Source organism: Anopheles coluzzii, chromosome 3 (assembly GCF_943734685.1).
Source record: "Anopheles coluzzii chromosome 3, AcolN3, whole genome shotgun sequence".
NCBI classification, from domain to species: Eukaryota; Metazoa; Arthropoda; class Insecta; order Diptera; family Culicidae; genus Anopheles; species Anopheles coluzzii.
This window is the reverse complement of record NC_064671.1, coordinates 70,189,631-70,203,056: the sequence shown is the minus strand read 5'-3', so window position 1 is coordinate 70,203,056 and position 13,426 is coordinate 70,189,631. Positions and strand designations below refer to the sequence as shown.

Here is a 13,426-nt window from a genome sequence, read left to right as displayed (position 1 = left end):
ACGTTTCTGAAACTATCATGTATAGCAAGTACTGTTGCAATCGATCCACAAAATAGAAACCGTTAAGAAATAGCAGAAAAGCTCCATCTTAAAAGGATAAACACGAAGCAAAGTACAAACCATTACCTTTCCGGCAAAGGAAGAATTCACACTACGCTACCAGTGCCAGTTGAATTGACGCTCACTGACGAGCCATCGGCATCGGCTCGGTATGATCGTCAAGCTGTTCGGCACCGCACAGCACCGACAAATTCATCTTCTCGGCGGATCTTCAGACAACTCCCAAGACAGACCCCGATGGAACGAAAAACCCATCAGTTCATCCAGCGCCGAACAGGCGGCGAACGAAATGGACCTTCATTTCCATCTTCAACTTTCGTTGTTGCTCCCTGGTACAACATCCTCCTCTTCTTGCTGGCGCTCCCTCATCACTCCCAGGAGACAACCACCCCACCCAACGGACAATATGGGCGCCTGAACGAAGCAGAACGGACGAAAACAGCACACGCAAAAAGAAACGCTCTGCAATTCATCCAACAGTTAGCCGGTGGTGTGGCTGGAAAATGAAAATCTGACCCACCCACCCGCCGCGCGAGAGTCTGATGTAACGGAGACGGATAATATGTTGCCGGCCTCCAGGCTCCCCGGTGGCCCCCTGATGAAATAAGGCACCCGTCACAAAGCCCGGCCGAAGAAAATGTGGCCTCCAATGAAGGAAAAGTTCGGCCTCCCCTCCCCGAGGGAGTTTTGCGATGCGAGAACCAAACTGGAACCGAGTGGGAACCGGGCCGCCCATCGGGTACGCACTCTCGGGACCGATGAGCTCCGCAAGGAAATGTGAGTTACGGAACGAGAAGACGGGGAAAAACTAACGGAGAAACGCGTAAGCCAGAAGCATTTTGCACAGTGCTCCACGTTTGCAGACCTACATTCGCTATCCCATCGCTTTCTCGAGCGAACGAGATTATGCTCCCTGTCGGTATCATTTCGAGATGAACTACGAACGCACCGACCAACAAAACGCCTACACACGGAAAGCACTAAGCCCCACCGGACCCCCAACAAGTACGGTCGCCGGACCACGCGGAGGAACAGCCAAGGAAGGCGAAAGCGCAGGGCGAATGGCACTGGGAAAATGTATTACTGCGGTAACTCCCCGAGGAGTTACTCTCCTAAATGAGAGTTTCACAAACAACCAAAAACCTGCCCCCGAAGCAAAGTTTATCCCGCCCCAATTCCGGCTTCCCGGGAGCTTCCCGCAGGCCGCGTGCGTTGCTCGCCAGACAACACTCACTCTCAACAACCATGTGTGTGTGTGTGTGTTCGCCCTACCAGTGTTCGCATAGACAGGGGCATGCTGCTTTCCGGGCACTGAATTTGAACAACCACGTGGTGCTAGAGAGGGAGAGAAAACCGTTGCCAACCAAACGCCCATTTGACGCCTTCGATGTTCTGTTGTGCTCGATGTGCGCCGATCAGATCGAGCAGACAGGTCTCGGGGTGGCCGTTGCTCGGACGAAAACGAAAACACTATCGAAGCTCTATGCGCTGCACCATTCAGTGCTTGGTTTCGCCCCGCACGCCACGGGTATCATTAACTTTCTTCCCAGTTTTTCTTGGGATCATCTTTGTGAGTTTTTTTTTTTGCTTAGCACAACTGTATCAGTTAATCTCCATCCTACTGGCTGCGCATATTCACTTGGCAATTTGTCTTTTTTAATCAGTTCATCTCGGGAAAGCTTGGGGACGAGGCGAGTACATGCATCCATAATTTAGCAGTTGAAAGTCGCTCAGTGGAGAGGTTTTCTCTTTTGTGGTTTGTTGGGATGAATCTTTAGTTGAATGAACTGAAAAAGCCACGTTTAAGCGTTTGATTTCTTGCAGTTGGTAGCTTGTAGTGATGAAGTAATTCAGCTCAAGTTCAATATGAAATTAAATAAAAAATCTTACCTTTACGATTCTCCTGAACTGAGCTGCTATTCCCAACATAGTCACTTTTCCCCACATCCGCGCACAACTCATCCTCCTCTTGGATGTCATTGGAAGTAGCGACATTAGCGCCAACACTCGACCTTCCTTCACACGGGTTCACTTCCAACTCACACACACTTTTCATATCCTTGCACCGGGTAACACTTCCCTCTTTCGCATCCTTAGGCTTCACCTCCATCTCAGGCTCATCATCACTTGTATCCTCCAAATCTTGCTCCTCACCAGCACGCTCATCATCATCGGTAATGTCCTCTAGCATGCTGTCACCTTTCATGTCCTCCTCAGCTGAAGTACCTTTCACTGTACCATTGTGCTGCCGGATCGTAGTAGCCACACCGGGCGCATCAACCTCCTCATCGCCATCATCTAGAAGCAAAAGAGCATATTTCGAGGAATTAAAATTGAAAGGAATTCAACTGGAATTGAAAGTTGACCGCTACGTGCGAAATTCGAGACATCGCGCTGACAGTTAAGGTGTCACCACAGACAGCGCTGCGCCATAGATTACCCCGGTCAACATAACGTGTACAGTAGATGACACCCCTGGCACACCTGCTAGCAGCTAATTTTATTCGCGATTCTAATTCTCTCTCTCTCTCTCTCGCCTGTGCTGGACATTCACAGGCACTGGTAATTAACACATCAGCAACAAACGCTTGACAGGTGTGATTTAATCTGTGTAATTATTTCACTCTACTTTTCGCCATGTTGCTTCCAGCCAAGACTGGACAGGCTGACTTAAGACTGCGGGCTCTTATCATCGGCACACCGATAGTTTAGCGTGCATTTAAAGCTGGACGACAGCTTAACACAGACAGCCTTAGAGATTCGGAGGGGGATGAACATGGTTCTACAATTTGTTAATAAAAAAAAACTGTTCATTTCATAGACAAAACAGAAATGAGAATAGAGGTGAACTTGACGGCGGACAGTAGTGCATGATAACTTGCCGCTACAAAGACATTAGGAACTATTCTTGAACAACTTCACGAACAACAACAGGTACTTACTTACTGATAATGGACGAGTTTTTTGTGCTTTAATTACTTTTTCTCACTCCATAATGGAGGACAATTCTCACAGGACTTCATTTCATACTTTGCCACGTCACTAAGCATTCCTTGGCGTAGGTTACTGTGTTTCTTACTAGCAGCATTACCATAGCAACCACCGAATCAATCGCACACACATCGCAACCATCCCATGCCTCCAAGTCCGCTGTGAGAACTCGCTTTAGGAACAATTTTCCTAATGGTATCACCTACCAAGCCTTTTTAATGCTTCCGTTCGCTCCCAGAGGACGCGTTTACATTTTGCATCGCCAACAAATATCGACCATCTGACATTGACATTTGGCAGCTGCTGCTGTTGCTGTTACTGCAGTTTTGCAGTCAACAGACTGGATGCAAATTCTCAGGACGTAAGGCTCCCCATGGTTTGCGCTCGCGTCCCTTCGTTCCGTTAATGTGCGCCTGATGTCACCGGGGACTACCCCGCCGTGGTTTGTTGTACCACGGCCAAGCCACGGAAAAGGGTTGTAAACTTCTTAAGGAATTTCCCTAAACTCTGAACTGGAACAAAAAGGTGTACTCTCACACCAAAGTACCACACCGTTAAAGTTTCTCCAAGTGTAATAATCAGCTAAAAGCCAGCGACACCTAGGCACACTACATCCCCGCCGTTCGGTGTCCTCCGGTCCGCACATTCGCGCGCGCGAGTTCCGTTGCTTTTCGCAGGAAAAAAGGGGTAACTCTTTTCCACTTTCCAGCGGAGTCCGCTTTTCCTGGCGCCGCTGTTTTGACATTCACCGATTCCTGTCAATCAACGAGCGCATTAACGTTGATGGCAAACCATGAAGTTGTCAGGCAGCGTCGTGCACCAACCACCACCGTGAGCACTGAGCACACACACTTTTACGCGACCTTGTCTACGTGGCAGCTTCCTCCTCCTGGGCGTCACACGCCGTTGGTGGCCGTATTCGATCTTCCTCGGTCCTCGTTTCGAATTCCCATACCACCAATCCTCCATTCGCACAACACAAGCGAACCTACCGGGGAAGGTTTTAATAGCTCCCGGCGACATCTTGTGGCTGGGGTGCAGAACACAAAAAACAACATAAACACGTCACCCTTTGCGGACGCCCGGGAGCGCAAGAACGACCTCCCGGACCGGCCGGAAGTAATCGGCTTGAGAACTTACCTATCCCATTGGCGGGTAAGTGCGCGCAAGCGACTGGTGGCGTAAGAATTGCCAGCATCCCACCGAATGACTTCGATGACATTCGAACGACTCGGAACACCATCTCTTTGCTGGTACACGGTAATAGAATTTGGGCACACCGGTGAAGCAAGGGCCGAAATGTGTGACAAAGCCTAAACCCTGTCAGCGTCTGCTCTGGCGCTTGTTGCACTCAACGGGTTTCGTGCGTCGATCGTACCACACTAATTACCACCAGCTGGGCACGCGTGTGTGACGCTGGAGTCCTGCTCGTACGGTCATACCGTTCCGGCGGAGGGTTTAATTGATAAAGAGCGTACTGCAAGCGGTCCCCTTTTTTGTCGCTTTGTGCGGGAAGAGAACGACTCTATGCAGTAGCATGAAGCCATTTTTCGGAACCACCACGCTTGGTACGTACGTACGAAAGCACCGAAAGTGATCCCAGCGGCACCCAACAATGCGACATTTCAACACCCATTCACCGTCGTCTCGTACGTCGGCGATACGGGCGCAAGGACGTTGAAATAAATTCTTGTACGCGCACCACCAGCACGAGGTTGCGCCAGGGCCAAAGGGGTCCGCGCGCCAGCGTGTACCCATTTGGCGTGTGGGAAACGTTGTGCGTTTCTTCCCTCTCTTTTTTTGCAGGCGCACGTCGGTCGCGCGGTCAGATTTTGCGGCAAAAATCGTCGGACCAGCGACACCAAATCGTTGCGGTATTTCACGCGGGTAATGTGGTCCACACCACACCCGGTGCGCTTCGTTTGGCCGGCAGGCACCACGAGTGCGCGCGCTGGGTGAATTATCACCCACGTGGTCCGCGTTGGACACCCGCCTCCCCGTACGCACGCACGCTCTGCAACATTAGCGTGAAAACACACGGCAATTACCTCTCGACACGGGGGCGCGCGCGCGTGCAGATTGCTGTTGGGGACGCATTGGAAAAATAACGAAAATGCGGTTTCGCTGAGAGCTTTCCCGGGATGCCCAAGTAGCATCGTCGTACAAAATAAAAAATAAACCAGCGAAAAGCTGCGGTCATTAATTTTTACAATTTTTAAAACGTGTCCCCTGTGACCGTTTGATTTGTCTTTTATTTATTTTCTCCAGTTCGTTGGCCACTCGTACCATTGAGAATGTTTTTTTTTAATATTATGAGTATTTTATTCCTTTTTTTGGTTCTGTTGCGATGTGGAGCTGTGTATTACGTCGAATTTCCCACATATTGACACTGATATTCTTCAGTTCCATTTCACTCTTAATTATTCTTACAAAATTAAGGACTTGTGCCTTTAAAAACAACACCAATTTAAATCACAAACCACTATTGGATTCAGTATTAGAATTGATCGGCCCAGTGCTATCCATACATTATCGTAATGGAACGGGCGCAGGTGCAGCTCAATTCTAGCTCATCGTTTACATTTAAGGATTAGCCGTGTACGTGAGACTGCACCATAACGATTATGAAACGATGGTTCCCCGTCTACTAAAGCAATTACTAATTGTCTACAGTCGCTTTAGAAGCTGGCAGATAAATCTCACTCAGCCCTCACGGAACCCCCCGGAAAGCACAAAGACGGGCTTTCTTGTCGTGGAGCGGGATTAATCGCCTTTTCCAATCCACCGTTTAACCACCTTTCAAATAGAGAAGGTTGTTGCATGCCTGTAAACCAAAACAAATCGAGCAATAAAATTGCCTTCCAAATTCAATTACCATCCGTTTAACGGGGACGAGAGCCATCTTTTTGGCACACTGCAAAGGTGTGGCGGGATAGTAAGTGTCTTGCTAGTAGAGCTGGTACTTGCTAGTCATTACTAAACCGGCCTATTGCAAAGATGGCATACAAGGTTGGAAGGAGTTGAAACGAGGAGGAGCTAATACGAAGTAATTTATAGAACGATTAGAAGGACCTTAATCGTGCCCTGACACCGATTAGGCTTTTGGATTAGGAAGATGCTAACCAAGTCGTTCTATGTGGACTGTTTTGTTTCGGGAGGGCATGAGATGACCATAAACATTGGCATAAAAATCAGTCATATGCAATTATTACCAGTAGTGGATGTTTAAACATTACATTTATACAGATTAAAGTCCACTGGAGACCGTAGGATGAGAGTTGAACATATTCTAAGCACCATTAAATACAATAAACACGATTCGTCTAGAGGCTGTAAAGCAATATTTCCAACTGTAGTACGTAAAAAGTCTTCTGCAACCTTCCAACCTACATAAAAATACCTATGACGACAAATTGTAGTCACAATGCCATCTGTAATCTATCTATTCTGTCTGTAGATAACCACGATACTGGTCTCTTCGATAGACGCACCGGCTTCTACAACGTCAGACGGGATCGATTCTCATCCAAATCGTTCTCCGTAGCTGTAAGAGTGAACTGTCTTGTTATTCCAGTTGACCCGGAACCAATTGACTGACTATAAATAATTCTAGGTAGCCTATAAAGTTTGTTCCGACAAAGATGTACTCACCTTGACCTAATCAAATCTCTTGCCTCAAGGTGAATAGATAGAATACTAGATGGATTACTCATGACTCATGGTGACTAAATAGACTACAGGTGGGTTCTTAGCTCTGAGCATAGCTTTGGTAGCCATGATGGATGGAGATTTATATGGAGAATAGCAGATAGTTATGGTTTAAGACACCCAGTTATGGTTCCTAAGGACTTTGTATGAGTTGGTAAGTAACTTTGGACCAAGGTGGATTAAAAATATCAGGTGGTGGATTACGGCCTTTGGGGGATCGCCATAGTTGAGGGACTTTACGTCATTTTAGAACCGTTAACCATTGGTTTCCGGACACAAAACTTAGCAAATAGAACAGATTTCTTTGTTATTATGTGCATTTTTGTGTGTCTATTGATTTTATCGAAAAAATTAGATATATTAACAAAATATTTGATGGTTTGGTTATGCACGAAATTTAAAATCATGTGAGTAAGAGCTCTAATCTCACGTAAATTGTCCATGCGGCTCGTAGATAATGAGGAATTATTGTGAAAATTGAAAAAAAATAATGATTTCTTAATTTTTAGCATCAAAAATGTCGAAAACACAATGAATTACAGAATAAATTCACAGAATATCACAAAATAACACACTTTAATCCATGTTTCAATGTTAAATAAGAACTCGCAAAGTCCAACATATATTTTTAAAGAATATTTAATCGAAAAATGGGGTAAATAAAGTATATGAACAAATTTAATAAATGTAAACAAAGTTTGAATCCTGGGGACCTTACGTCAAGTGACGAATTGTCAAAATGCACTAGAGTCCACCACCTGATATTTTTAATTCCACCTTGCTTTGGACCAAGGTGTCTTTATTAAGGAGGTGAATTGTTAGTGTTTTCCGGGCGCCATCATTGAGTATTGTTATGTCAAATCGCATACAATTTTCTATACCCCCCTCCAGCCCTCCCCGATTTTAATACCGGAGCCCCCAGTATTGTTATGTCAAGTCGTGAAATGTCAATTTGCTCTGAAGCACTTTACCTAATATCCATACACCTTGCTTTGGACTCCCCAGCTGTCAAATGAAGATTAGTCAAAGTGCACTCGACGGATCGACCTGTAGTAACTTATGGACCTTGGTATGGCTTTAATTTTGGACGCCGTGATGGATGAAGAGTCCTATGGAGTATGGCTTTTGGGACGAAATGGTTGCCGACTTTGTATGTCGTTATGTCCTAACCCGTCTGATAGACGGAGATGGATCATAGTATACTGGACAGACTGCCTTGTTTGTAATTAATGGATCTTGAGCCGGTGCAACAGTTGATTCGAATTAGATTGTTTGTCATACTCCCTTAGAAAGTCTCTGCGCTTTTTTCTTAATAGAGCATTAATCAAATAGAGGGCGTATTGAATGATACGTATTGTCAAGATACTGATGCATTTTGTCTTCTTCGACTAATCAAGCCACAATGGTCACAAATATTTAGCTTTAGCTTTAGCAGCTCTTCAATCCCGGAATCATTTCCACTCTAGTATTCGCCCTATTCACTAATACATAAACTCCAAAACATGATCCGAAATCAACCAGAATTGCAAAAACCAAACCTCGCTAGAGTGTAACAGACTGCAGCAGCCAGATTTCCCGCGCTAACAATAAAACGTTGGATGGCAGCCATTACTGATCTGGCGAGCATTAGCAAGGCGCACCTGGTGGTCCAACGTGGTCCAAAATCCCTTTGGTCATCCCGCGCTTGGTCGTCACTCGTGGGAGTGCAGTGGATATTAGTTATCCCCGGGACTGCAGGACACTGCATCAACAAAAACCTTCCCCATTGCTTTCAATCCATTTTTACAGTTGGACCAGTCAAATCGAAATTGTCGTCACCGACGTGTTCCTGCTGCAGTCGTTGACGCACATGGCAGATATCCTGCCACCCCGTCCGTCTCTTGCCTCTGTCTCTGGAAGGTTCTCGCGCTCGGGGACGCTTCCCCAGGGACACATGAACCAACCAACCTGGTTGGTGGTTGGCGGGCGGAGGGACCGAAGGTGTCTCTCTCTCTTTCACTCTCTGTTCGTCCGTGTCACACTATCACAATCAAGTTTTTCCAGCTTCGCGCGCACCATTTTTCCCAAAGGTCTCCTCCCCACCCATCCGTGTTTCACCACCGCCACGAAAAAAGAATGCCTCCCCGTTCTCACTAACGCCAACTACCCATTCCGTAGAGCTTCTTTGCTAGCGCTATTCTCTTTTCCTTTCTCTCTCGCTGTGTAATATATTCATATCTATCTACTCTATATCCTGTTCGTTTCAAAGTTGTACCAACCACTGGTCTGGTGTATTGTGTGTCTGTGTATATATCGTGAGTGCTCCCCTTTGCGATTCCCACGGGGGTCGTCCTGGCCCCAAAAGCCCGGAACCATTCTTCGCTTTTGTCCCTCGCCACCAACGCTCTCGCTCTCTCTCTCTCTCATTTTCCTCGAGCATTTGGACCGCGATCGAGGTATCGTCAGCTTGGCCCGGCAACACCACCATCGTAGGAGCCGGAGGAATCCCCAACGGAGCAACTCCTCTTACTCGACAGCAGCAGCAACAACAACGGCGGCGGCAGCGGCAGCATTGAAGTTGGCGCATCGGGTTGGTCACCGGCCGGTTTTTTCCGGGTTTTGCTGAAAATGTGTATTCCCAAAGCAGATCCGCCAGCGGGCCCAACTCTTCCCCGCTTTTTTGGCCCGCTCCACCGACTGGAATGGCATGGCTTTGGATGGGTTCTTTGGGTGTATTTCACCAATTTCATCTTTCACGTTCCCCCGGGGGAGTTTTGTGTGGCCCCACGCTTTCCCTCACCCTCGTGAGCATTGCACACGTGGCCCGCGCTTCGATTCACTCCTTTCGCGGACGCCAACGAACACCATAGGGGAACAGGGACGAAGCAACAACAATCCTGCCCATCACCCCCAAGCGCAGTGAGTGCTGATGTCCTTGCGCTTTGCCGATGCTGCTGCGGTGGTGGGAGGCACATTTTGCTGATAATGTGTCCCATTTCAACCACACATTCCAAACGGATCCCTGTTTAGTTTTCCCTTTTGGTATGCTAAATGTTATACTGCTCTCTCTTTCTCTCTATGTGCTCTCTCCATCTCGCTTGCTTCTACTTTTCAACGACCCGGTTGCTATGTTTGTAGCGTTCTCTTTCGTCACATCATTCCATCTTTATTATATCCCCGTTTTGCGATAAGTGGACCTGTGAAGATGCACATGATGCAAGGATAATCTCGGTCTCGCTGGGATTAATATACGAGAAGCTATATGTATATGTATGTGTATGTGTTTATTCACTGCATTTCATCCAAACCAAAACAAGGGGAAATAAAACGGGCCGATTCTGCGGAGTCGTACCGAATCAAAACAGCGAAGATAACAATATACTAGTGTGCGAACACACACACACCATAATGACACACTCACGCAACACAATCAGAAAAGAGGGACAACAAACACAACACATATACAAATCTATCCCCCTCTTTCTTTTCATCTCTTTTCCCCAAGCGCCAGTTCAAGATTCGACCCCACGACGAGTGCGTTACTAAGCGATCCACTTACCGGCTGCACTATAAACCGAACCGACAGTGTGGCATCTCCCTTGGCAACAGTATCTTCCGCCCAGAAGCTACCCCATTGTACACCGCTCTCTGAGTATGTATTTGTGTGTGTGTCCGTCTGTATATAATAACACATTCATTTTCATATCGACGTTACTGTAATATGAACATCTCGCGGGAATACGGTACCTCTCCCCAAAGGGCAACTACTTCCCCTCCCCATCCACATCCTCCTGCTTTCCCCTCTCCATTCCAAACGCATGCGGATGAACGGTTCGGTTCTGACCGTCACACTTTAGCTACAGTTACTACCACACATACGCACACACACACTAGTCGATTGTGTGTGCTCCCACAAACAGTTCCCACCTTCTCCCCAGCTGTCTGCAAGGATACTTCGATGAAGCCGGGTGCCGTACAGCAAAGGGGAGGGATGCGAAATGGAATTTTGGAATCGAATGAATCCTTCCGCTTGCGTGATTCCACCCCCACGCCCCCACTACCCCCACTACTACCGGAGAGGGTGGCGCGAAGGATAGTTGATAGTCGCATCGCCACACCGACCCATACATACGCATGCATGGGACCGGTACAACAAAACGAGAGAGTGATACAGAGAGAGAAAGAGAGAGAGAGAGAGAGAGAAAGAACGACGAGAGAAACGAGCCCTCATCCCAGCAACCCTTGACAGTGCAACAGCGAAGGGACGTAGGGAGGAAGGAAAACGGAGCCCCACGGTACATAGGACACACTAACAAACATTTCCACATTTTCGGTCTCTCGTGAATTCACCGCGAAATACCCGTGGCGTGAAGAGCCAAAATCGAATGCTTCTGCCCGCTCACCTTCCCGCACCGATTGCACCCTTCCCCTTCGGTTGAGTGCTCCGACGTGTGCGCCGAAACGGTACGGTCTGTTCCCCAGGGAAAATGCGCGCCAAAATTTGACTCCCTCGCTCACCCGCTCTCCCTGTCGAAACCTCCCACCCACCGCCCCACCAGTCCAATTCGTTCAACAGTCCGCTCCCGGTGGAATTCATCGGTGCTGTTTCGCTGTGCAGTTCGACGTCCGCCGTCGTGTATATCCTTGCGAGAGGACGGTGGTGTTATCGAAAGGTCGAAAAACACGTTGCGCCTACTGTGTGATGGTGTTTCCCATTTCTTTCTTTTTTCTTTTGTTTTTTTTTGGGGGGGTTTGCTTGCGTCCCTGTTTGTTAGTTTGAGGTACAATTAACGCAAACGTCACAATTCAATTTTGATGTTTCTCGGCGTGCAGTGAGAGAAAGGCATCGCTGAAAAACAACACACACACACAGACAGGACGCACAGAATAACGCAAATGGACACAACTTACGCTTCAGTGCTCTCGGTTTGGCCTGCTTCCGGCGGGACATTTTTCCACCAGCGTGTGCTGAATGCGATGAACGTACAGCGAGAGTTGTTTGTTTTGGTAGGTTGGTTTTTTCATCTGCACTATTGCCCGCGTTGTTGTGTTTGCTGTTTCCGGAATGTTTCAACACAAACAGACGCGATATCCACTGAGCGAGTGAAATTCGATTACGACTGTCACATATTTTATACTATTTTAGTGCTTTTGGTGCTAATTCACGTGTAATTCACTACTAAATCATACACACACTTTACACTAAAACCTTTCACAATTTTAAAACGCACGGAAATTGTGCCGTTGTGCCACCCCGGGACGGAAGTAGCGTGTGTGTTAGCGCAACTGTCGCCACCGCAGAGGTCAGCGCCGGAATGTATGCTTCCGCTTGCACGAAAACCGGCACACCGGAGCCCGCACCGAGAGAGTGTGCGTGAGAGAGGGAGCGAGTGTGCAAGAGAGTGTTAGTTCATCTCAGTATTCTCTCTCTCTCTCTCGCACCGCCGCGGTCGCGAAATGAAGGGGAAGAAGCATTTTCCAGCGCTGAGAAAAGTGGGAAAATGTAGGGGAATGTTGTCGTTATGGCACCCTGCGGCACCTTCGATGGGATTGGCATTATTTGCTGCTGATCAAAGCCTGGGACCGTTTGATTGAAGGGTGATCAGCGGTGATCTTTCTGGTAAGGCTCTCTCGCGCGGTGGGGGATCGGTCCCCATGCTGGGAAAAGAAATTGGAAAGGGCAAGTGGCTAGTGTGTTGACGGATCTCAAGAGCACCCTACCCTTACGCCGTCCTGTCGAGTTCATGTGAACTTTTGCCACCGAAATAGGCAAATTATAGGTTAGCATAGCAGGAGCTCCAACGTTGAAATCCTCAGATACCTCATTGAAAAGAGTTCTCACGGTATTAAATTGCTAGGGATACTACTTGAACGCAAATTAGTATCAATTCAATTCGGGTAACACCTTAGTGCCTTGACAATCTTTTCGTTCTATCACATACGGTAAAGGTTGATGAACAGTTCCAGAGACAGTATGCATTTACGATCCGCTCCAGGACCGGATTCGATTAGGGTTCACAATCGATTCCTCGACCATTATAAGATTTCGATCAGTTCTAGGATCTGTATGGGTTTGGGGCCAGTTCCAAGACCATTAGGAGTTCTTTAGAAGATCCAGAATCTGTATGAGTTGAGGATTAAATGTAGGCTCAGAAGGTAAATGAGTTCAGCATCAATTTGAAGACTAAAACTGTGTTTATAAGCTATTCTACGCCTGGTACCGGTTCAGGATCTATTCCAGACTCCTGAGTTAAATATCAGTTCCACGAGCGGTATGGGTTGCGAATCAATTCCAGGATAGGTATAGGGTAAGGACATATTCCAGGATATGTATGAGTCCAGGATCAGTCCGAATGCCGAGATGGGTTCAGCATCAGTTCAAGGACCGGTATTGGATTAGGACTAGATTCAAGACCAATGAAAGTTCTTCATAAGTTCCAGAATCTATACGAGTTTAGTATTAAATATAGGTTCATGATCAGTTCCAGGACAGGCATGGGTTGGGAATCAGATCCAGGATCTTTATAGGGTCTTGATATATGCCATGACCTGCATGGATTCAGGATGAGGTTCAGGTCCTGAAAGGGTTTAGAGTGTTCAGAAGCTGTTCCATGCCCGACTAGGGTCAGAATTCCAGAACCAGTATGAGTTAAATATTCCTTCCAGGACCGATATGGATTGGGAATCA

General features: G+C 47.3%; 1 protein-coding gene across 2 annotated transcripts; it reads right to left on the bottom strand.

Moving 5' to 3' along the window:
• Positions 1-1,640: 1,640 nt before the first annotated feature.
• On the bottom strand, positions 1,641-12,501 carry LOC125907531 (uncharacterized). Of its 2 annotated transcripts, none has more exons than XR_007452744.1 (2): positions 3,003-3,145; positions 1,641-2,358 (listed from the first exon to the last, which is right to left on the bottom strand). XR_007452744.1 is itself a non-coding variant. In XM_049610370.1 (2 exons), the coding sequence occupies exons 1-2, from the start codon at positions 11,687-11,689 to the stop codon at positions 1,922-1,924; spliced, it is 477 nt and encodes a 158-aa protein (XP_049466327.1). In that variant the 5' UTR covers positions 11,690-12,501; the 3' UTR covers positions 1,907-1,921. The 2 variants fall into 2 exon arrangements, 1 of the variants encoding a protein (XP_049466327.1); XM_049610370.1 differs by lacking the exon at positions 3,003-3,145 and adding an exon at positions 11,650-12,501 and having other exon boundaries at positions 1,907-2,358.
• Positions 12,502-13,426: the final 925 nt, after the last annotated feature.